The sequence below is a fragment of the Moschus berezovskii genome, chromosome 6, assembly GCF_049115385.1.
Source record: "Moschus berezovskii isolate FMDL1 chromosome 6, NW_MosBer_1.0, whole genome shotgun sequence".
Lineage (NCBI taxonomy): Eukaryota > Metazoa > Chordata > Mammalia > Artiodactyla > Moschidae > Moschus > Moschus berezovskii.
The window spans coordinates 68,457,068-68,482,209 of NC_142465.1; the positions used below are offsets into that span (position 1 = coordinate 68,457,068).

General features: G+C 36.1%; 1 protein-coding gene across 1 annotated transcript in view; it reads right to left on the bottom strand.

The window, feature by feature from the left end:
- LOC148777644 (ankyrin repeat and sterile alpha motif domain-containing protein 1B-like) overlaps window positions 1–25,142 on the bottom strand; it is a 573,212-nt gene that overhangs the window by 371,581 nt on the left and 176,489 nt on the right. Inside the window, exons 4-8 of the mRNA XM_088837030.1 lie at window positions 24,049–24,345; window positions 21,049–21,124; window positions 18,512–18,613; window positions 15,400–15,513; window positions 10,825–10,991 (exon numbers count right to left, since the gene is read on the bottom strand). Of these exons, the coding sequence (XP_088693156.1) occupies window positions 10,825–10,991; window positions 15,400–15,513; window positions 18,512–18,613; window positions 21,049–21,124; window positions 24,049–24,345 (756 nt within the window). The remainder of the gene's footprint in view (window positions 1–10,824; window positions 10,992–15,399; window positions 15,514–18,511; window positions 18,614–21,048; window positions 21,125–24,048; window positions 24,346–25,142) is intronic.

The following is a 25,142-nucleotide window of genomic DNA, read 5'->3' on the forward strand; positions in this document are numbered from 1 at the left end:
AATCTGACACTGTTTCCACTGTTTCTCCATCTATTTCCCGTGAAGTGATGGGACCAGATGTCATGATCTTAGTTTTCTGAATGTTGAGCTTCAAGACAACTTTTTGAGCTTTCATACTGTCCTCAAACCATCTACAGATTCAACGCAATATCTATCAAAATTCCAATGACATTTTTCACAGAAACTGAAAAAGCAAAACTTAATGCTAAATCTTTTGAACTGTGATGTTGGAGAAGACTCTTGAGAGTCCCTTGGACAGCAAGGAGATACAACCAGTCCATCCTAAAGGAAATTGATTCTGAATATTCATTGGAAGGACTGATGCTGAAGATGAAACTCCAATACTTTGGCCACCTGACGTGAAGAACTGACTCATTTGAAAAGATCCTGATGCTGGGAAAGATTGAAGGCGAGAGGAGAAGGGGATGACAGAGGATGATATGGTTGGATGGCATCACCAACTCAATGGACATGGGTTTGAGTAGGCTCCAGGAGTTGGTGATGGACAGGGAAGCCTGACGTACTGCAGTCCATGGGGTCGTAAAGAGTCGGACACGACTGAGCAACTGAACTGAACTGAAATGGTAAATCATTTTGCCTTGATGACCAATCATATTTGCATTCACAGGAACAGAAAAAGAAAGCAAAAGCAAATTAAAGTCAGATCATTGAAATCTGAGATCCATAGATCCATGTGAGGAAAAAGAAAATGGATCTGAGTAGTTGACTGAAAGAAGTCAACATTTAAAAATGCTCTAAAAATTTTGTTTTTAATATAAAAAACAAAAAGTGTCCTAGGGCAGTTCACAAAGAGCACAAGAATCACCTAAGGAGTTTATTGTAAAAATCTACCTCCAGACATTATGATTCAAAAGTAGAGGTCAGAAAGACTTTTTAGAAATACTGTGCTACAGATGAGAAATCTGGAGATCAGGATGATTTATCTAAGGAGTAGAACTGAGATTCAAACACAAGTCTCTTTCAGTTCAAAGTTCCTGTTCTCTACACTATAATGTTACTCTAAGTTACAAATACATGTTTTTTCCATGGAATTCCCCAGGCCAGAACACTGGAGTGGGTAGCCTCTCCCTTCTCTAGGGGATCTTCCCAATCCAGGGATCGAACCCAGGTCTTCCGCATTGCAGCTATATTCTTTACCAGCTGAGCCACAAGGGAAGCCCATAATGTTATTCTAAGTTACAAATACATGTTAGTGAAGAAATTAGTATAATTTCTTAATGTGAGGACTCAGTAAATTAGTGAAGCTGATGAGAATAATTATGACAATAAAGATCTTTAAATGTTTCGGGAAGTGACACCATGCTAAGTAAAAGAAAGATTATAGGGTAAAATGAAAATCTTCTTCAAAGCTGGAATAGATTTATTTCAGTAACATAGTACAGATGATTATAGGAAAAGATATAACAGAGTCAATGTTTGTCTCATTTATTTTAGGGGCAAGCTATTTCCACTTTTATTAGTATAAACTTCTCACTGGTTCATTATCCTGGTTCATTTTAGAACTTTTTCATTCCCTGTCAAATTCACTGTCTTGATTACCACATTCTTTCTCCAAATTTAGACTTTGTTTCTCATTATTAATTATTCGGTAGAATAAACTGGCAGCTATTAACTAAATGGAACGGTTGTGAAACTAAGCAACCAAAATATTAAAACTTTAAAAAGCATAGATGGTAGAAATAAAAATTCTGGCAAGAGCAAGTTAAAATAATACCAGACAATTTTAAAATTCTAAGCCTGAGGTTAAAGCAAGCCACACAGAATATTTTCCATCTACTGTTATTGACTTTGATTGTATTGTAGGGAATCTAATTCTTCATCTGTTAGAAGCTGAATTGATCCCAATATTCAGTAGTCATGTCTCAAATGGTCCCATGATAAAATTCGTTAGAAGCATGAGTGATTTCAGTTAATTTTTTTTTTTTTTGGTTACTAGTTCAATACTCTATTAGAATTAATTGCTCTTCAAGGTGAAAAACATTTCCTGGAACACAAAGATAAGTGATTATCGCCACTGACGTGTCTCTTTAAGCTCAGGCTCTAGAATGATTTCCTTTGGCATTAGGAAGCAAAATGGGATTCCTTTACAATGGCAGGCTGTCCAAAGCCTTTACTCCAAAACAGGATCAAGAATTCTCAAATGCACAGCATGAAACAGAATTACAGATCAGATGCATTATGGCAAATGAATGAGGTCAATGTGACAAGCGGCTGAGAGTTGTCAAAAATTAACTTCATCATTATCTGGAGAGCAAGATTAGAAGCAAGTTGAATTATTATCAAATTTTCAACTAACTTCATCATTATCTGGAGAGCAAGATTAGAAGCAAGTTGAATTATTATCAAATTTTCAAAAAAACACTACAGTTAACTCATGAGAAAAAAAGTACAGATTCTCAGGGAAATCATAATAGCTGAGTTTTCTGTTAGGAAGATTAATTTCAAGTTAGATATTACAGAGAGATCACAGAGAATGGAAATATCAAAACAAAGTGGCTGATGTTATATCTGCAGAGTGATCACAAAACTTCATGAAATTCAAACATATAGAAGTTTAATTAGGAAGGAAGTTTGCTGCCTACGAATACCTTAACAGAATGCTCTTAGGATTAGAGATATTTTACTGTCAAACACGTTTCAAAATGTGCACACGATACAATATTATGCATCACATCATAATCAGCAAGAATAATTAACAATTAGGGGGAGAAAAAAACCAGGGTGTGAAATAATATGAGCAAAATATAAAAACAAAATAATATAAAAGAAATATCAGTTCAGTTCAGTTCAGTCGCTCAGTCGTGTCCGACTCTCCGCGACCCCATGAATCATAGCACACCAGGCCTCCCTGTCCATCACCAACTCCCGGAGTTCACTCAAACTCATGTCCACAGAGTCGGTGATACCATCCAGCCATCTCATTCTCTCTCATTCCCTTCTGCTCCCGCCCCCAACCTTTCCCAGCATCAGAGTCTTTTCCAGTGAGTCAACTCGTCACATGAGGTGGCCAAAGTATTGGAGTTTCAGGTTTAGCATCAGTCCTTCCAATGAACACCAGGATTGATCTCCTTTAGAATGGACTGGTTGGATCTCCTTGCAGTCCAAGGGACTCTCAAGAGTCTTCTCCAACACCACAGTTCAAAAGCATCGATTCTTTGTCGATCAGCCTTCTTCACAGTCCAACTCTCACATCCATACATGACCACGGGAAAAACCATTGCCTTGACTAGACGGACCTTGGTTGGCAAAGTAATGTCTCTGCTTTTTAATATACTATCAAGGTTGGTCATAACTTTCCTTCCAAGGAGCAAGCGTCTTTTAATTTCATGGCTGCAATCAGCTTCTGCAGTGATTTTGGAGCCCAAAAAAACAAAGTCTGACACTGTTTCCACTGTTTTTCCATCTATTTCCCATGAAGTGATGGGACCAGATGCCATGATCTTTGTTTTCTGAATGTTGAGCTTCAAGCCAACCTTTTCACTCTCCTCTTTCACTTTCATCAAGAGGCTTTTGAGTTCCTCTTCACTTTCTGCCATAAGGGTGGTGTCATCTGCATATCTGAGGTTATTGATATTTCTCCCAGCAATCTTGATTCCAGCTTGTGCTTCTTCCAGCCCAGTGTTCCTCATGATGTACTCTGCATATAAGTTAAATAAGCAAGGTGACAATATACAACCTTGACGTACACCTTCTCCTATTTGGAACCAGTCTGTTGTTCCATGTGCAGTTCTAACAGTTGCTTCCTGACCTGCATACAGGTTTCTCAAGAGGCAGGTCAGGTGATCTGGGATTCCCATCTCTTTCAGAATGTTCCACAGTTTATTGTGATCGACACAGTCAAAGGCTTTGGCATAGTCAATGAAGCAGAAATAGATATTTTTCTGGAACTCTCTTGCTTTCTCCATGATCCAGCGGATGGTGGCAATTTGATCTCTGGTGCCTCTGCCTTTTCTAAAACCTGCTTGAACATCTGGGAGTTCACGGTTCACATATTGCTGAAGCCTGGCTTGGAGAATTTTGAGCACGACTTTACTAGCGTGTAAGATGAGTGCAATTGTGCGGTAGTTTGAGCATTCTTTGGCATTGCCTTTCTTTGGGATTGGAATGAAGACTGACCTTTTCCAGTCCTGTGGCCACTGCTGAGTTTTCCAAATTTGCTGGCATATTGAGTGCAACGCTTTTCAGCATCATCTTTCAGGATTTGAAATAGCTCAACTGGAATTCCATCACCTCCACTAACTTTGTTCGTAGTGATGCTTTCTAAGGCCCACTTGACTTCACATTCCAAAATGTCTGGCTCTAGGTCAGTGATCATGTTATCGTGACTATCCTGGTTGTGAAGATCTTTTTTGTACAGTTCTTCTGTGTATTCTTGCCACCTCTTCTTAATATCTTCTGCTTCTGTTAGGTCCATATCATTTCTGTCCTTTATCGAGCCCATCTTTGCATGAAATGTTCCCTTGGAATCTCTAATTTTCTTGAAGAGATCTCTTGTTTTTCCTATTCTGTTGTTTTCCTCTATTTCTTTGCATTGATCACTGAGGAAGGCTTTCTTATCTCTCCTTGCTATTCTTTGGAACTCTGCATTCAGATGCTTATATCTTTCCTTTTCTCCTTTGCTTTTCGCTTCTCTTCTTTTCACAGCTATTTGTAAGGCCTCCCCAGACAGCCATTTTGCTTTTTTGCATTTCTTTTCCATGGGGATGGTCTTGGTCCCTGTCTCCTGTACAATGTCACGAACCTCCGTCCAGAGTTCATCAGGCACTCTATCAGATCTAGTCCCTTAAATCTATTTCTCACTTCCAGTGTATAATCATAAGGGATTGGATTTAGGTCATATCTGAATGGTCTAGTGGTTTTCCCTACTTTCTTCAATTTCAGTCTGAATTTGGCAATAAGGAGTTCATGATCTGAGCCACAGTCAGCTCCTGGTCTTGTTTTTGCTAACTGTATACAGCTTCTCCATCTTTGGCTGCAAAGAATATAATCAATCTGATTTCGGTGTTGACCATCTGGTGATGTCCATGTGTAGAGTCTTCTCTTGTGTTGTTGGAAGAGGGTGTTTGCTATGACCAGTGCATTCTCTTGACAAAACTCTATTAGCCTTTGCCCTGCTTCATTCTGTGCTCCAAGGCCAAATTTGCGTGTTACTCCAGGTGTTTCTTGACTTCCTACTTTTGCATTCCAGTCCCCTATAATGAAAAGGACATCTTTTCTGGGTGTTAGTTCTAAAAGGTCTTGTAGGTCTTCATAGAACCGTTCAACTTCGGCTTCTTCTGCGTTACTGGTTGAGGCATAGGCCTGGATTACTGTAATATTGAATGGTTTGCCTTGGAAACGAACAGAAATCATTCTGTCGTTTTTAAGATTGCATCCAAGTACTGCATTTCGGACTCTTTTGTTGACCATGATGGCTACTCCATTTCTTCTAAGGGATTCCTGCCCACAGTAGTAGATATAATGGTCATCTGAGTTAAATTCACCCATTCCAGTCCATTTTAATTCACTGATTCCTAGAATGTCTATGTTCACTCTTGCCATCTCCTGTTTGACCACTTCCAATTTACCTTGATTCATGGACCTACCATTCCAGGTTCCTCTGCAATATTGCTCTTTATAGCACCGGACCTTGCTTCTATCACCGGTCACATCCACAACTGGGTATTGGTTTTGCTTTTGCTCCATCCCTTCATTCCTTCTAGCGTTATTTCTCCACTGATCTCCAGTAGCATACTGGGCACCTACCGACCTGGGGAATTCCTCATTCAGTATCTTATCATTTTGCCCTTTGATACTGTTCATGGGGTTCTCAAGGCAAGTATACTGAATATATTCAGAGTTAAATTGCACAAAACTTGCCAATACAACTCCATTCAAATAATAATGCTTAGGTGCTGCTAAAGTGTATAGGTTTCCCCTCAAGAGAAAAAAATACATATTTCATCCCTGACGCTTATTTATTTCTTAGATACATGGGATGGTGAGACAATAATGCCTTTTAAAATTTATATCTTAAAAAATGATTTCCTGAAACTTAAATTCTGAAATTTGCTCTAAAGATCTTTATGCTATCATCAAATTTCTCTAAGGCATGGTATGTTCACATTTTAAAAGTGTGTACATTGTTTACACACAGAGGGAAAGCTGATACATGACTTAGGAAAACAAATGAAGTGACTAAAAATGTTTTTCAGATAATTTTATATTATTTCAAAAATCTAAGTTTCCGGGCTTGGTAAAGAATGTGAAGATATTTATATTTTTTCAAAATTTACATTCTAGATTATATAATGTCTTAATTCAACTTAGAAAATGATTCCATTTGCATATTATAAAAGAACTTAAAACAGACTGACTTTTGAATTAAAATTTATGCAAGATAAAATGCAATTTTAACTTGAGCTTCCCTTCACACTAAACGTAAAACCTTCTATCAAAAACATTCAATCATTGTAAGAATTTAACTCCTAATTCACTTACTTTAGTAAAATTTTTCAAACTACCATTTTAAGGCTAATATTTTAATAAAACCAAAATCTCCAATTCAAAAATAAAAGTTCTTACATAAGATGGCTGATTTTATATTTTAAATTACTGAATTAGAGTGCCCTCTATTGGATAAAATAGGCAATAAAAGTTAAAATGACAATAGTTAAAATACCTAAAAAATTCAAGCCAAGTCATTAATATATAAAACAAATTTATTAATAACATAAATGCTACACAAAAGATTTTCCTTTACTTTTATTTCTTCTAAACTACTTCTGGAATTATCTGTCATATGACAACAAATAATCTGAACATTTCATATCATATAAACTTAAAGTTTAACTGAACTCAAACGCCTGTCCTTCAGCTAGTAATGTGAAAACTTAACATAAGTGTTTTCCACATTTAACTTTCCACTATAATATAGAAATAATTGCAACTTATGACTATGGCTGAACTACAGTTTGAATTTTCCTTAATGATGAACTGAAACCTCCCTACTTCAAGAGAGCTCTTATACTGCACAGTAGAATTAGGCTGGGCACCAGAAGTCTGAGATTTATTTAGATCTAAAATTCCATAATTCTGTGGTTTTAGCAAGACCGCAGTTCAGACTCATTATCTGAGGCCTGGATTACTTCAGTAAGGTCCTAGCAGAGTTTTGGTCCTCTAGACCAATAATATACATGTTAGTATAAGCTTTTTAAAGAACAATGTTCAGAATCACCCAAAACAATTCTGTTTCAGTTGTTCTGCCATAGTACCCGAGGGTGTCTGCATTTTTTGAAGCTTTCTAGATAAGTGGAGAAGGAAATGGCAACCCACTCCAGCGTTCTTGCCTGGAGAATCCCAGGGACGGGGGAGACTGGTGGGCTTCCATCTATGGGGTCACACAGAGTCGGACACGACTGAAGTGACTTAGCAGCAGCAGCAGCAGCAAAGTCTAATGTACGACCATTGCTAAGAATCACTGTTTGAGTCTCTCCCCAGAACATCTGACATTGAGGTACCACTTCTAACTTCTAAAAATGTCACCTTCATGAATGGACTCCCATACTCAAGGGTTATTCTCCTCAGCATCAATAGTAAACTTCTGACTAGCTTCCCAATCTAATTATCTGCCCTGTTCTGTAACGAAATAGTTGAGTGGTAAGACTGCCTTTGTCCAGATCCAGTAAACACCAGACTGGCCCTGGTATTTACTGTGTAAACTTAGGAAAGTCATACAAGTTCTCTGTGCCTCCACTTTTCTTATCTATAAAATGGGAGGAGTAATACTACCTATCTCATAGGGTTAGTGTGAGGATTAAATCAATTAATATAAAGTGTTATGTCAATGTTAAAAATTATTATGACTTACCCAGCTTCACTCTCCACTACTTTTCAAAACAAACTCTCATGGTAAATTATCCTCATTTTAAGTGCTAGGCCTCACCTTTGGGCTTTTGCACATTATGTTCTGCAGACTGAAATTCTCTCCCATTCATTCATTCCAATACAAGTGCAGAGATTATTTCCCTTTCCTCCAGATTGCGATTTAATTTCTCCCTACCTCCATGAAGGCGTCAATGAATCATTAAATCATTAATTTAATGATTTAATTTAACCTATAAATCATTAATCTCTCCCTTAAAAAATTTCCTTTGGCTACAGGGTAATTTATTATAAGGAATATAGCTCGGAATTAATGACACTGGCTCTCAGTTTGAATCCTAGATCTGTCACTTAACAGCTGAGTCATGTCCCAAATCTATAACTCCATTATTAGGATTACTGTATGGATTAGATGGTTTTAGCAATATAAAGCATTAAAACATCAAATAGCAAGCACCTAATAAATGTCAATTCTTATAATATTTATTTGTTTTTCATATTAGTTTTGTCTACACACAGTGATTTAAGACTTCTTGGAGCAGAAATTCTGAACTGTTCGAAGTTAGAAACCACATCTCATTATTGCTATTATAAGTGCTATAGCTCACAACACTGTAATGACCATTTATATTAAATGATATAAAAGTACTCAGTTAAATTTTTGTATAATTTGAGAGTATAATTCATTTTTAAAACTTGGAAAAACATTCTTGATAAACAGAAACAGACATTCAACAAAACAGGAATTAACTCAAATACAACACAGGCTGTAGAGAAGAGTTAAATAAATTGCATTGCTTTTTAAACATTCAATAACAAGTTTCTATCAGATTCAACTTCTGAAAGTCAGCTTTCAATAATGCATTTATGCATCTAAAATCCTTCAGATTTTTCTCATTTCCTAAAAAATAAATACCAAAATTCTCAGCCTGACATTCAAAATCATCCATGGCCTGAACTCATTCTTTCTTCTAATCTTATCTCCATTGTCCCCCTTTATGAACTTTATTATTCCAGATAAATAGAACTATTTGCTCTTACTCATGTGTACTCTCTGCTTTTCTGCTTCATGTAACCTTTAATATTTTCATATGATAATATTTTCAAAGAACACAATATAAAGTTTCATTACAGGAACAAAGAGTGATCATTTTGATGGACATATAAACTTGAATTTTGAACTTGAGTTCAACTTAGGAGCATTAATTTCTCCCTTAGTACTGTGATAGTCTTTTTTTTTTTCTCAAAAAAACAGTCTTTGACTTACAAAAAAAAGTGGCCACCACTCACCCCAAATTATGTCACCCTCTCAATGCCAAAAGCCCTTGCCATCACTACTCAAAAGATATAACTTTGAATTATGGTCTCCAAGCAGAGCATGCAGACCCTAGAGTACACAAGATACCAACTTAATAAAAGAAAAAAAATTAGATCATCCATTTTATACTTTATCATCCTCACTTGAATTTCTCTTGTAGTATATGCCCCATAATTTATAGCATATATTCTTAAAAAATATAAATATATTTGGGATGTTTGCTCAAAATTTGTTTACTACTGGTACATAACAAGAAAGGTTTAGAAACCACTGGTCCAGAATATCAGGTCTTTCAGAAAAATTTGTGGGTTGAAAAATAGAAGACCAGAAGTAGCCACTTCATAGATATCTTTAGGAATGGACCTAAACACTATGTATTGTTTATGAAGGATAAATATGTCTTAATTTCTAATCAAATTTCAAGGAAATGTGGAAATGTAACTGGTTTATAATTTGAGTGAGCATAGGCCTGTTGTAGATTTAAAAAAAAAAAAAAAGGAGTTTTGCCCTAACATTAAAGTTAGTACAGTAAATATTTCATTACTATAAAAATATCATTTGGGAAAAGCTACAAGTATTTACTTCATTATACATATAGTTAATCATAATTATTCATAAAGAGCTTTTATTGGAGCCAATAACGTGATGTTTTACAAAACACAGTAAAAGAAAAAACAAAACAGGCCTAGAAGGTATGACTGGCCTTGGACCTAGACTAGCAAATACTACCCTGGGAAAGTATCACTTTATGTAACAGTAAGTAACTAAATGAAGTAATTGTTCTCATAACAGTCAGTATACTTAGCAAACTTTTTTTAGCCTTCATAAATAAAATGTCATAGTTAACACATTCCACTCTGTTACCAGTTTTTGAAGAAAGTATAATATGTCTATAACAAATTAAGTACTAAAAATGATAAAAGTTTTCATAGCATAATAATGCATTTCCTTTAATACCAATGCATCCTATAAATCCTTCTATAGGACTAAAGACAGATATAAAAATCCTGACTTTAAACTGACCAATTGTCTATAGTTTTTCTTGCTATTGTATCAATATAAAAATTCAACTAAGCCAAGAATCTCTTACTCATGATTCAGATTCTGAGCTTACAGTTTGCATGCAAACTATTGGGATTTGTGTAAGATTATGAAAATATTCAGGTCAAACTATCCACAATAACTCTCTCCTACTATGATTTATAAAGTAGGCAGGAAGTATAAACTCATGGCTCAGCTATGTCTTTCTTCTTCAAGATGGTGTTAGATGACAGAGAAAACAGGGAAAAAGACAAAAGGAAGGTTTTCTTCTTTCTTTGGAAACCACTGTCATTATGCCCAATAAAACTAAAAGAACATAATCAAAGGGACTATGCATTTATATGTTACAAGGGTCTAACAGCAGTGAGATCATCACAAACCATAAGTGATTTATCAAAGCATTTCTTCCCTACACATGCAGTGAGAATGAAACACAAATAAATATCAGGGAAGCACAACAGGGAGCCTGACATTGACCCTGGCTAAATCTAAAGGTAAGGTAACACATAAATCCCATGGTTTTCAGGTACACAATGAACTGGCAAACACAGACATATTGTCTTCTTTCCCCCCTTACTTACTACACTCTGGCTTCCATTTTTCCCAAGCTCTTCCTCTGAAATCTTGCTCAAATTATCTAAGTAGTGGTCTGATATTGTGTGGCACAAATCTTCAAAAGAATAATCCTTTTCTTGACAGAGCTTTATTTCATCCAAGAGTTTTGATAATTCGCCAGTCACAGTTTCACCTATAAGAAGAGAGCAAATTTTTCAGAAGTTTCAAAAAAGAATACTGCTAAAACTTCATGCTAAATAATAAAAATATAACCAGTATAGTGCTAGAACTCAAAACATAGCAAACAAAATTATCAGAAAGTTTATTGCACTGAAAGTAAGGTACTAACACCTCCAAGTTAAGAGAAACCCCAGTAAGACGGTATGCACTGATAGAGGGCATCAGAGGGCAGACAAACTGAAACCACAATCACAGAAAACTAAAAAATCTAATCACATGGACCACATTTTGTCTAACTCAAAGAAACTAAGCCATGCTGTGTAGGGCCATCCAAGATGGACAGGTCATGGTGAAGAGTTCTGACAAAACATGGTCTAATGGAGAAGGGAATGGCAAACCACTTCAGTATTCCTGCCTTGAGAACCCCATGAACAGTATGAAAAGGCAAAAAGATAGGACACTGAAAGATGAACTCCCCAGGTCGGTAGGTGCCCAATATGCTACTGGAGATCAGTGGAGAAATAACTCCAGAAAGAATGAAGGGACGGAGACAAAGCAAAAACAAAACCCAGTTGTGGATGTGACTGGTGATAGAAACAAGGTCCGATGCTATAAAGAGCAATATTGCATAGGAACCTGGAATGTTAGGTCCATGAATCAAGACAAATTGGAAGTGCTCAAACAGGAGATGACAAGAGTGAACATCGACATTTCAGGAATCAGTGAACTAAAATGGACTGAAAAGGGTGAATTTAACTCAGATGACCATTATATCTACTACTGTGGGCAAGAGTCCCATAGAAGAAATGGACTAGGCATCATAGTCAACAAAAGAATCCAAAATGCAGTACTTTAATGCAATCTCAAAAACAACAGAATGATCTCTGTTCATTTCCAAGGCAAACCATTCAATATCATTGTAATCCAAGTCTATGCCCCAACCAGTAACGCTGAAGAAGCTGAACAGTTCTATGAAGAACTACAAGACCTTTTGGAACTAAAACCCAAAAAAGAGATGTCCTTTTCATTATAGGAGACTGGAATGCAAAAAGTAGGAAGTCAAGAAACACCTGGAGTAACAGGCAAATTTGGCCTTGGAGTACAGAATGAAGAAGGGCAAAGGCTAATAGAGTTCTGCCAAGAGAACACACTGGTCATAGCAAATACCCTCTTCCAACAACACAAGAGAAGACTCTACATATGGACAACACCAGATGGCCAACACCAAAATCAGATGGATTCTATTCTTTGCAGCCAAAGATGGAGAAGCTCTATACAGTCAGCAAAAACAAGACTGGGAACTGACTGTGGCTCAGATCATGAACACCTTATTGCCAAATTCAGACTTAAATTGAACAAAGTGTGGAAAACCACTAGACCATTCAGGTCTGACCTAAATCAAATCCCTTATGATTATACAGTGGAAGTGAGAAATAGATTTAAGGGACTAGATCTGATAGACAGAATGTCTGATGAACTATAGACATTGTACAGGAGACAGGGATCAAGACCATCCCCAAGAAAAAGAAATGCAAAAAAGCAAAATGGCTGTCTGAGGAGGCCTTATAAATAACTGTGACAAGAAGAGAAACCAAAAGCAAAGGAGAAAAGGGAAGACATACCCATTTGAATGCAGAGTTCCAAAATATAGCAAAGAGAGATAAGAAAGCCTTCCTCAGTGATCAGTGCAAAGAAATAGAGGAAAACAATAGAATGGGAAAGACTAGACATCTCTTCAAGAAAATTAGAGATACCAAGGAATATTTCATGCAAAGATGGGCTCAATAAAGGACAGAAATGGTATGGACCTAACAGAAGCAGAAGATATTAAGAAGAGGTGGCAAGAATACATAGAAGAACGGTACAAAAAAGATCTTCACACCCAGATAATCACAATGGTGTGATCACTCACCTAGACCCCGACATCTTGGAATGTGAAGTCAAGTGGGCCTTAGGAAGCATCACTACGAGCAAAGCTAGTGGAGGTGATGGAATTCTAGTTGAGCTATTTCAAATCCTGAAAGATGATGCTGTGAAAGTGCTGCACTCAATATGCCACCAAATTTTGAAAACTCAGCAGTGGCCACAGGACTGGAAAAAGTCAGTTTTCATTCCAATCCCAAGAAAGGCAATGCCAAAGAAGGCTCAAACTACCGCACAATTGCACTCATTTCACACACTAGTAAGGTAATACTCATAATTCTCCAAACCAGGCTTCAGCAATACATGAACCATGAACTTCCAGATGTTCAAGCAGGTTGTAGAAAAGGCAGAGGAACCAGAGACCAAATTGCCAACATCCGCTGGATCATGGAAAAAGCAAGAGAGTTCCAGAAAAACATCTATTTCTGCTTCATTGACTATGCCAAAGCCTTTGACAGTGTGGATCACAATAAACTGTGAAAAATTCTGAAAGAGATGGGAATACAAGACTACCTTACCTACCTCTTGAGATATATGTATGCAGGTCAGGAAGCAACAGTTAGAACGGGACACGGAACAACAGACTAGTTCCAAATAGGAAAAGGAATATGTCAAGGTTGTATATCATCACCCTGCTTATTTAACTTTTATGTAGAGTACATCATGAGAAACGCTGGGCTGGATGAAGCACAAGCTGGAATCAAGACTGCCGGGAGAAATATCAATAACCTCAGATATGCAGATGACATCACCCTTAAGGCAGAAAGCGAAGAAGAACTAAAGAGCCTCTTGATGAAAGTGAAAGAGGAGAGTGAAAAATTTGGCTTAAAGCTCAACATTCAGAAAATGAAGATCATGGCATCTGTTCCCACCACTTCATGGCAAATAGATGAGGAACAGTGGAAACAGTGACAGACTTCATTTTGGGGGGCTCTAAAATTACTACAGGTGGAAACCACAGCCATGAAATTAAAAGATGCTTGCTCCTTGGAAGAAAAGTTATGACCAAACTAGACAGCATATTAAAAAGCAGAGGCATTACTTTGACAACAAAGGTCCATCTAGTCAAGGCTATGGTTTTTCCAATAGTCATGCATGGATGTACAATTGGACTATAAAGAAAGCTGAGCACCAAAGAATTGATGCTTTTGAACGGTGGTGCTGGAGAAAACTCTTGAGAGTCCTTTGGACTGCAAGGAGATCCAACCAGTACATCCTAAAGGAGATCAGTCCTGGGTGTTCATTGGAAGGACTAATGTTGAAGTTGAAACTCCAATACTTTGGCCACCTGATGTGAATAACTGACTCACTTGAAAAGACTCTAGTGATGAGAAAGATTGAAGGCAGAAGGAGAAGGGGACCACAGAGGATAAGATGGTTGGATGGCATCACAGACTCAATGGACATGAGTTTGGGTAAACTCTGGGAGTTGGTGATGGACAGGGAGTCCTGGCGTGCTGCAGTCCATGGGGTCGCAAAGAGTTGGACACGAGTGAGTGACTGAATTGAACTGAACTGAAACCATAATTAGTACAATAATATTAAAAGACAAAAAAATTCCAATTTTGTCTATTTTTTTTCTTTATCAGAATGAAAATAAGTACTGAAGGTTCACACAAATATAGTAAATAAAATCATTTGGAATCACAATTCCTAAAACTTCATTTATAATAGCATTTAATTTCAATAGTCTTTTAGAACAGTGGTCCTGAACATTTTTGGTACCAGGGAATGGTTTTGTGGAAGACAATTTTCCCACAGTCAGCATTGGGGGGATGGTTTTGGGATGATTCATGCACATTACACTTATTGTTAACTTAATTACTATTATATCAATTCCACATTATATCACCAGGCATTAGATTCTGGAGATTGGGGACCTCAATCTAAGTATTTGTGGGCATTATACTTTACTGACAGAATTCATTCAACATTTAAAAAATTGAAATAGTGCTGGGATTCTACTTTCCAGGTTCAACAAAAATAGCAGAACATATTTAAACAAATAATTATATAACTAATAAAGGGATAACAGAAGGAACAGATATATAACATGCATCAACTATGGACATGAATATTTCACAGGTTACACACAAATACTCTTTTTTTTCTAATTATTCTCAGAAAGCAACTTCATCCCAATGATTTATTCTAAAAAAAAAAAACAGCAGTTACATTCAAGATATGTTTTTTAGTCTACCTTAAAAACATATTTTAGGGGGAAAAAGTCAACTGTGAAATATTCACTCCATGTAAGCTTCATGTCAGCAGGGATTGCTATTTTCCCTGATCACCACTGTATCTCAGGACTAAGAACAGTGTCTGATAAACAGTAGGAGCTCAATAAATACTGACTGAATAATGGATAAAATATAGAGTAGAAGATATAACTTATTAGACCTTAAATTTTCACAAGTTTGAGCCCTTTTGTACATAGAGCATAAAATTGTGCATAACAGTCTAATACCATCTCGAGGGTTTTACAATTAGCTACTCACTTTTGGTCTTCTGGGAGGGAGATTCAACAGGAGAGGAAATATGTGTTTCTTGTGTCATATCTTCCTGTATGTGCTCTTCAAGGACTGTTGGTCTTCCCGCACCTTCTAAATATTCTGTGTATATAAGTTTTTGAAATCACATACTTGAATTCATATATGTTAAAACCTCTAACTTGGTTTTACTTTTGATGGTCACTTTTTTAGTTATTTCTTCATATCCTAAGTTTTTCCAAAAAACTTCAAAAAACCAAAGTGAAATATCTTCATGATGACCTATTAATTTGAAGCTTTTTAATTAAAACAGAAAAAAGTATTTCAAGAGAGACTCATGAATCCTTTTCATGAAAAGTAAACTTTTGTCACATTCTTTCCTTAAAAATAAATTTACCAGTTGCAGATACAATAACATCCTTGGTTTCCTTAAATATATTCTATCTGGAGGTTTAAAACTCTCTGACTGATGCTTTGAATAGACCATGTCCATAAACAGGGATATAAAGTTTAGATGCATATAACAACCAGTCAGGTAACATAAATAAATGAAGTGGGATAAGCTTAATTTGCAATGGTGTTATAACTTTGTGAGATAAACATAATTTCATACTGAACTTTAGTTCAACAAAAAAATAATGTTTTTTGCTTTATTCTTGAAGCAGTGTTCCGTACTCAGCACCTCACTCATTTTCCAACTTTGATGAGGACATAGTAATAATAAAACTTAAATATTGCCTTCTATACACTCAGAACTGTTTTAAGTATTTGCTATAAATTAACTCATTTAATCTTCTCAAAACTATGACACAGTCACTATTATTATCTCAGCTTTAAAGATGAAAACTAAAGGGGAAGGATTATTAACTTGGCCATGCTTATTCAGCAAGTAAGTAGCAAACACAGATAGATATAAGAATCATCTCACTTTTCTCTCAGTCATAAAGAAAACAGCATCTGAATGCAGGGATATATGTCAACTAATATTTACTCTCAATGATACAGAAAAAAACAGACAGCCTGCAGAGCCTGGTTAACCAGAGAGCAGATGCACCATCTAAAGTTCAGCCATGAAGTAAAAGGAAAGCTTGCATTTTTTGAGAAACCAAAACTCTGGAGTGTTATCTGAAATCCTAGATTTTTAAATGTTGAAATCTAATTAAATTAGTATGTGATCTAAACAAGTTATATCTGCTATCGCCCAAAGGGCATTCATCACAGTTTGTAGCCTCTAAGAGATTAAATCAATAGACTCCTCCCCAAGGGTATCTTTTACTTGTGCTTCTTTATTCAGAAGGAACCCCTTCTTTCTTAAAATTCAGTTAAGACACTTTGTGCTTTCATGCCAACCACCTGTGTCTTCATACTATCCAAATAGTTTCTACCTAAGAGCAATTCTACTAGGCAAATTCTGCTAGGAAAAGAAAGCAGCATATGGCATTCTATCACTACAATTTTTGACCCCGGCAGTAATTTTACCTACTATAAATTGTATTTACTGCAATGACAAACTTTTTCATAAGATATTAACTATGCCAATGATTGAACACCAGGAATGCAGAGAATATAGATAATGTCTTCACATTCTAAAATTTGACAATAACTATAAAAATTCAAAGAAGTAGCAAATACTCTATCACAAATTTACATACCTAATGAACAAATCATGACTATTTAAGAGAACACCTGTATAATAACATTTTCATCTAAGTTGAACCAATGCAATGTGTTAAAAGTGTCTGTAATTATGTCATGCCCCCTTTTCAGTGGACAGCAGTTATTTGCTTATCCCAAAAGATATATTAGGCAAACGTCTCAGGTATTTTTTAATTCAGTTAGAGGCAAAAATCAAATATGAAATACAGTGCCTAGAAGGCAAAGACTGATTTAAAGGTTGCATACCACTCTTTTATTTTTCAGCTTTCATTCAACTTGATTTTAATTTGAATTAATATGAAGAATCATACTTGTATTCTTCTCTGATTTATCTCTATAGCACTTGACTAGCAATTAACTTCTTTATTAATAAGAAAATTGTAGGGGCTTGAAGTTCCCTGAGAGGTTTTGGAAAATAAAGAGAGAAAAGAACATAATGACCTCTTGTAGTGAGTCTGTTCTCTTTCCCTCTTTGGTCTTTGTTGACTCCTGTATCTACATGTCTCCTGCCCAACTTGTCTTCCTGTCCTCCTGAAGGACAAAGCTGCTCTTCAGCTTCTCAACTGATATCCTATGAAACCCACCCCACTGCCCTTTATTACACTCACAGCCAATCTATAATGACTGTAGGGGATAATCCACACTGAGCAGTGTAGGAGCTAAATGCAAAAGAAAGAAAAAACATCTATATTTTTAAAGGAACACACTGCGCATCAGGCCTAACCACCAAGCAAAAAGAGAAAATCAAATGAGGAAGTATGTATCCTGCAAATGAAAAAATAGTACCCAGACGGTTGTCAAAACTTAAGTAGATCTATTTTAATAACCAAAACTAACTACAGATATACTCAAATGATCTTTATTAACCCATAGGCTGTCAAGATTGAATTATCTTGTATTACTGGATTTGGTAGCAAATAATCTGTATTCTTTCAACGAAGGACAATTTTGTTGTTGTTAACTCAGCATTTATATACCAGTTCTACCACTTGGAATAGGATGTATGTTTGAGCAAGTCACTTAGCTTCCTGGAGCTTCAATTTCCCTCATGTACAAAAAGAATAATAATATTTGATTTATCTACCTTACAGTTATAGAAATCAGACAAAATAATAGAAAATCCAAGCCAGAAAATTCTTAAAGCTTTATTCAAATGTAAGATAATAACTCAGCATCACTTTATAGACTTAATACCTTTAAGTTCATAACTACATATTTATTATAAGGGTTTAATTAAAAATATTTTTACTATCAAGTGAGTGAAAAAATACTTTAGCAGTTGAAAACAGAAATAAAACATTAAAAGGAATTCATTATTCTTTAGTTTAAAAGTCTACCAGAAAAAAATGCAAATAGTAACTTCATTCAAAAGTAAATGTTAACTCGAAACTCAAGAGAAAACTAGGATAGTTTTAATTTAATCTTAACTGTAAGGCAAACTCATCCATCATTCAGTACTATTTACCTTGTAAGAGAGTTGCAATCTGGAGAGATTTCTGAGATGGATGCTCTTTCAAAATGTCTAAGACAGTTCTACCTAAGCTATCTTTTATGTTGGCATCAATTCCTGAAAGAAAAAGAAAAACCCACTAGATGTACATAGTGGAATAACACCAGAAGATACTGTCAATACATAACTGTTCTAATTTCAAAAGTATACAGACAAAACACTTAAGGCAGTTTTTTTTTTTCTTTAATTAAGCCCCCCACACACACACAGACACACACACACATGATTTTAGTAAGAAAGAAGATGGAAGTCTACTGATGCCAAAGATTTGGAACATTTTTCATAATGAATTAACTCTTAGAGGACTTCCCTGGTGGCTCAGATGGTAAAGCGTCTGTCTACAATGCAGGAGGACCTGGGTTCAATCCCCACGTCGGGAAGATTCCCTGGAGAAGGAAATGGCAACCCACTCCAGTACTCTTCAGAGGAGCCTGGTGCAGGCTACTGTCCATGGGGTCGCAAAGAGTCGGACACGACTGAGTGACTTCACTTCACTTTAACTCTTAGAGGGCACTGACTGAAACATTAACTTCTCAGATTACAGCTATTTTAGGTTATAAATACTTAACTAAACTGTAGAATATCAAGTTGAAAAATATTAGAATGTAAATTCCTAAAGTAGAAAGGTCATGTGATTTATATATTCTGCATAATACGATCAAAATAACAATAATGTACCATGTAAGCAATATAACAGTGGTCTTAGAATACTTTAGCATTCACAGAAGTTGAAAAAGTAGGACTATTTTGAATTACTGTCCAAATACTAAGTCAAATATTCTACATTTATTTATACATGATTATATTTAATATCAGCAATACTCATCAAATACTTGATGAGCAAACTTCCTAATGTGTGTAACTGAAATACCATTGGAATCCTTTTAATACTGAAAATATTTATGGTAAGAGGTTTTACTATAAAGAGTTTAATGTAGCAAATAGCAAAAATGTCTATAAACTTCCCAAACACCTAACTGCAAACAAAAGCCAGTTTTCAGGATCTGGCCTCAAAAGTTAATTCATTAAAATAAAATTATTAAATATTTGCTCAAATTTGTATGGAAATGTGTTACCAGCACACATTTAATTGATTACACCACTGCATTACATATCAAAGTTACATATACATGAAAGTTCAATTTTGCATAAGAACACTCACAATGCAACAGTCTGCTAATACTTTCAACATTTTTACTGAGGAAAATAATAAACACGTCAAATATAGTTTATAACATAGAAGACTCATTTATATTGTTCACAAGCATGAATTTGAATCTATGCCTTTTGATCTTAAAAAAAATCTGACCTCGGTTTCAATTTTATTTCAATCATAATACACTATGGAGACAAATAAGCCTACTTTGTTCTTTCAGAGCTTTCCCTCTAAAAGGTTCTCTTTAAATCACTGAAACTTACAAACAATAGCTACTCAGTTGATGAATTAACTGGGCTTCCCTCATATCTCAGTTGGTAAAGAATCTGCCTGCAATGCAGGAGACTCTGGTTCGATTCCTGGGTCAGGAAAATCCCCTGGAGAAGGTATAGGCTACGCACTCCAGTATTCTTGAGCTTCCCTTGTGGCTCAGCTGGTAAAGAATCTGCCTGCAATGAGGGAGACCTGGGTTCCATCCCTGGGTTGGGAAGATCCCCTGGAGAAGAGAAAGGCTACCCACTCCAGTGTTCTGGCCTGGAGAATTCCATAAAATGTATAGTCCATGGGGTCACAAAGAGTTGGACATGACTGAGTGACTGTCACTTTAATCCACTTTAATGATGAATTAACTAGAAGGAAAATTCACCTTAAGGATAGGGAACTCTAATTTCTGTTTACCACTGTTAACAATATAAAAACCTAGGGAAAATTGTATATTATTTAATAAATCAAGCAATTGTCACAGCTTCACAGGGATCAATTCCTCCCTCCTATAGAAGGCAGAGATTTTCTCCCTCTTTTGCTAGTTTCTCTAATATATTTAATGTGATTTAAAAGCATAAAATTATCATTTCTAAAAGTTTTGAAACTTCAATACTTTGGCCACCTCATGCGACGAGTTGACTCACTGGAAAAGACTCTGATGCTGGAAGGGATTGGGGGCAGGAGCAGAAGGGGATGACAGAGAATGAGATGGCTGGATGGCATCACCGACTCGATGGACATGAGTTTGAGTGAACTCTGGGAGTTGGTGATGGACAGGGAGGCCTGGCATGCTGTGATTCATGGGGTCGCAAAGAGTCGGACACGACTGAGTGACTGAACTGAACTGAACTGAAAAGCTTTTGATTAAAGAATCTATTGAAAACGAAGATGAACATTTATATCAATTTTTCACACTGAGGTTCAATTCTACATGGTTCTACATGCATACAATTTAGAGTGAGGTAAAAAGGGTAATGTGGAGTGGGGTGGATTGTGTCATTTTCCTTTGTATACTTCTGAAGTATAAATAGTTTTTGGCAAGATAAGTTCCATGGAGAATCATGATAGTTACCTGTTTCTAACAGAACTCGCACAACATCCACTTTTCCAAACAAAGCTGCTTCATGGAGTGCACTCCCTTTTTCTGTCTAGAAAAAAAGAAGAAGAAGAAGGAAAAGTACTTTGTATTTTTGTTATCTTTCTTTAATGATGTTGTTTTTAAATGCCATGTACTCAGTGAGTGTTATAAACACATTGTAAATTTCAGTTTTCTAATAAAAATAAATTTAAAAAATTCTGATAAATTAAACTTAAAAATAAATTACGTGGAAATATGGAATGCTGGGGACAAAATGTCAGTTCCTTCCTACTTGCTTGTCTTCTGTTTAATTCTTTCATCATCATGTATTCAAGACATTTTAAAACTTACATCTATGCAACCATATGTACAAAGAAGAAAGTACCCACATCTGAAATTGGGAAATTTAAAAATAGTCCTAGAACCCCAGGTAAACCACAAAGCTCTAAATCTCATAGTTTTTCTCAATGACCAATTTAAGTACTGTTAAAAGATTTCTTCCTGCCATCATTCACATTCATTATGGGGCCATGATTTCCTTTTCTGGGATGTAAATTTCTGATTCCTTTACAACCACACATGCATAGAGCACATTGCTGCTGAAGTGCTGTCTGACAATTTAAACCTGGGAAATTACTGTAAAGGGAATTGTATGGAAAACAGGAAACCTGGTCCATGCCAAATAGACGAGGAAAAGAAAAGTAAGTGATATGTATAAAAATTTCAATGAAAATAGAATTGCTATTCAGACACAATCTGGGACTCTGACAAGTGGTGAAGATAGGAAAATAAAACTGAAAAATGGAAGTATCTCCACATGGCTTGGGAGTAAAAAAAAAAAAAAAAAAGATTAGGAAAGCTAAGGTTAAAAAAATTATATCCTTTTATGCATTCATACATATTGTTTGTAATCTTAGCACTCTCTGACAGAAGAGGAGTGTGGAATAAAGAAGAGATTCTAGAAACAAAATCCAAAAGTTTGATTTGTGAAATATCTGTGCTTCTGTGTAGCCATTTGACCTTGTTATAAGTCACTCATCTTCTTTCACCCTCAGTTGTTCTCAGATATAACGTAATAGTAGTAATGCCTACCTCATGAGGCTTTTGTGACTATCCAGTGAGCTCATGCAATTCAACATGCATTAATTTAATACCGACTCTACACCAAGAATAGTTAAGGGGTGTTTTAAGGTATAGAAATATGATCCTGACTCTTGTACATTTACATTCTATCAGAGGAGACAGATGTGTAAATAACTATTAATGGCAAATAAAATCACAATTTAATGTGGCTTAAAAAACCTGGAAAATATTCTCCTTGCTTTCCTTTCCATATCCTGTCTTGTCTATCCCAACTCTCCCCAGACCTTCTGTACCTTATTCATGCTCCAAACATACTAAACATTTCATCAGTATCATTCTCTTGTTTTCTTCCCTACGAATCTCAAAAGCTGGTCCCTCTGCCTGGCAGGATAGAACTCCTAGCCCTCTTTACTTCACCATCACCTATACCACCACTTCTCAATCTTCAGCTTGAATCAGAATCACCTAGAGAGCTTGCTGACCAGGTTTCTGGGCACCACCATGAGTTCTGACTCAGTCACCTAGGATGCGTGTGTGTGTATTATGTTGCTTCAGTTGTGTCCAACTCTGTGTGACCCTATGGACTGTAGCCTTCCAGGCTCCTGTGTCCATGGGATTCTGCACGTAAGAATACTGGTGTGGGGTGCCATGCTCTCCTCCAGGGAATATTCCCGACCCAGAGATAAACCCACAGCTTACCTCCCCTGCTTTGGCAGGCAGTTTCTTTAACACGAGTGCCACATGGGAAGCCCCAACAATAAGTGTCTAGGGAGTACAATTGAGAACCACAGACCTACACTACATGTCAAATCTTAGTTTAAATATAATTTCACTCAGGAAGTATTGCTTGCCCCTAAAGTGTAGCACTTTTCTTGTGTGTTCCACATCAATCTAATCTTCCTCATTATAGCACTTATAGTACTACATTATAATGTTATATGATTATCTATTCCCTTCAATAAACTATAAGTTTAGTGGAAATGTAGACCATATCTATTTTTACATCATGGTATCACCAATGCCTAGTAAAAAGTACCATACCTCAGAATACTCTTCAACTATTCTTGGCGTAGAGTTAGTATGGAAATTAAGAATTATTTTGAGGGTAGAAGGAGAGAGGAACATAACACAGAAGACAAGAATTTGTGAGCACTGCAGGGAAAGATTGGTTTCTGCTCTGAGGATGATCAAGGAAGATTTTAAGAGAAAGTTTTTCACCTATGCAAATGGTAAAGTCTTTAACAATTTTTTCTTATTGCCCTTAGGTACAGTGATCCTTCCTTTATCAGTCATGCACGCAAGTACATTATTGTAGAAAGAGGCCTGGACTTTAATCAGTAAGTCTTAATTCACATGCTGGGTTTATGAGTTATGCGTCCTTAGGCAAGTTTCTAAGTCTTTGAATCTGATTCCTCACCTCTGTACTGGAACTTAATAGCTCTCAATCCCACAAGATAACTGTGAGATAGATTATAAATGTGTCAACATATTAAACACAAAGTACATACTCAAAAATTAAAGTCAGTTTCATTTCTTCCTTTCATTCACTCAATTTTAGACTGAATTCCTGGTGTATGTCAAGCTGTGTGCTAAATACTGGAATAAAGGAAACAATTACTAAAAAGACCACACATAACTGCCATCTAGTAATAATTTTTCATGTGGAAAGCCCTCAAGTTAGAATGAGGTTACAGAGTAGGGCTTATATCCCTTCATATTTCCCAACAGTGTAGCAGGATACTTTGAATTTAGTAGTTACAAAAATACATGTGGACCATTTGCCTGATTTAAAAATGTTAATATTTCTTCCTGTAAATTTAACATGTAATTAGGATGTAAATTTTAACATCTGTATCTCAAAGCAAAGCAAGAACACCATTGTTTTGGAAGCACAGCTGCACGAAGACTCACTTGACAGCTCACATCCATTCCTGCTTCCAGCAGCACCTGAACAACTGCCTTGTGACCATTGCGTGCAGCAAGGTGTAGTGGTGTGTGCTTTCGGGTGTTGCAGCTCATTAAGTTGGGGTGTGCACTGATGATCATTTTGACCACTCTAAGCCGTCCATAGAGGGCTGCCAGGTCCAGAGGTGTTTCCAGCTTGCTGTTTCTGATGGTAGGATCGGTGAGCTCTTCCAGGAGAACAGCAACTACCTCCGAGTGTCCGTACTGAGCTGCACAATGTAGGGCAGTTTCATTTTCATTGTTCTGTTAAGACAAAGACATACAGTACAAGTTTTCAGAAATTCAATTTGTTATGAAAATCTAAATATAGTAATTTTAAACTTGAGATGCTTTGAAAACATACATTTAAGATGTATGCATTTTAATAAGTATGCCTAATAGAACTTTATATTTGGTAATAGTATCTATCATTTATCACATTTTATTTTTATCACTTCAGTTGAAAGAATCAAACTTTTCCCTAAACTATATTTTCTAACTTCCAAGAGTGATAAACGATTTAGCTGTGTTAGTTGGTAGCCCTGCTGGGCCCAGATGGTTAGTGTTATCTGCACTGTGCATTAAGCCTCTGTGACATCTGTTAATGAGAGAGATTAATAACAATACACCTTTAACATACTTACTGGCTTTCCCAAATATAGTTGAAAGAGTAAATTCTCTGATAATGAAAGATTTACAGAAACATTTCCCAAATCAAGTTTCATTTTATCTTCCATTTAAGTATAAATCCTTGCTTCTTTTGCAAAGAGAACAAAGACGTACTGGCTCTAACACTAACCCATATTTTTTTGAAGTACAATCATGAATTGAGAGGCAGGTCTATACCCATATCCAGACAAGTTACAAGGAGAATTACATGTGTAGCTTATAAGTGTTTCAGCTGAGGGAATTCCCTGGTAGTGTAGTTGTTAGGACTCTGCATTTTCACTGCTAAGGGCCTGGGTTTGATTCCTGGTCAGGGAACTAAGATCCCATAAGTCGCATGGTATGACTCAAAATAAAAATAAATAAAAATAAAAGTGTTTCAGCTCAAATCAATG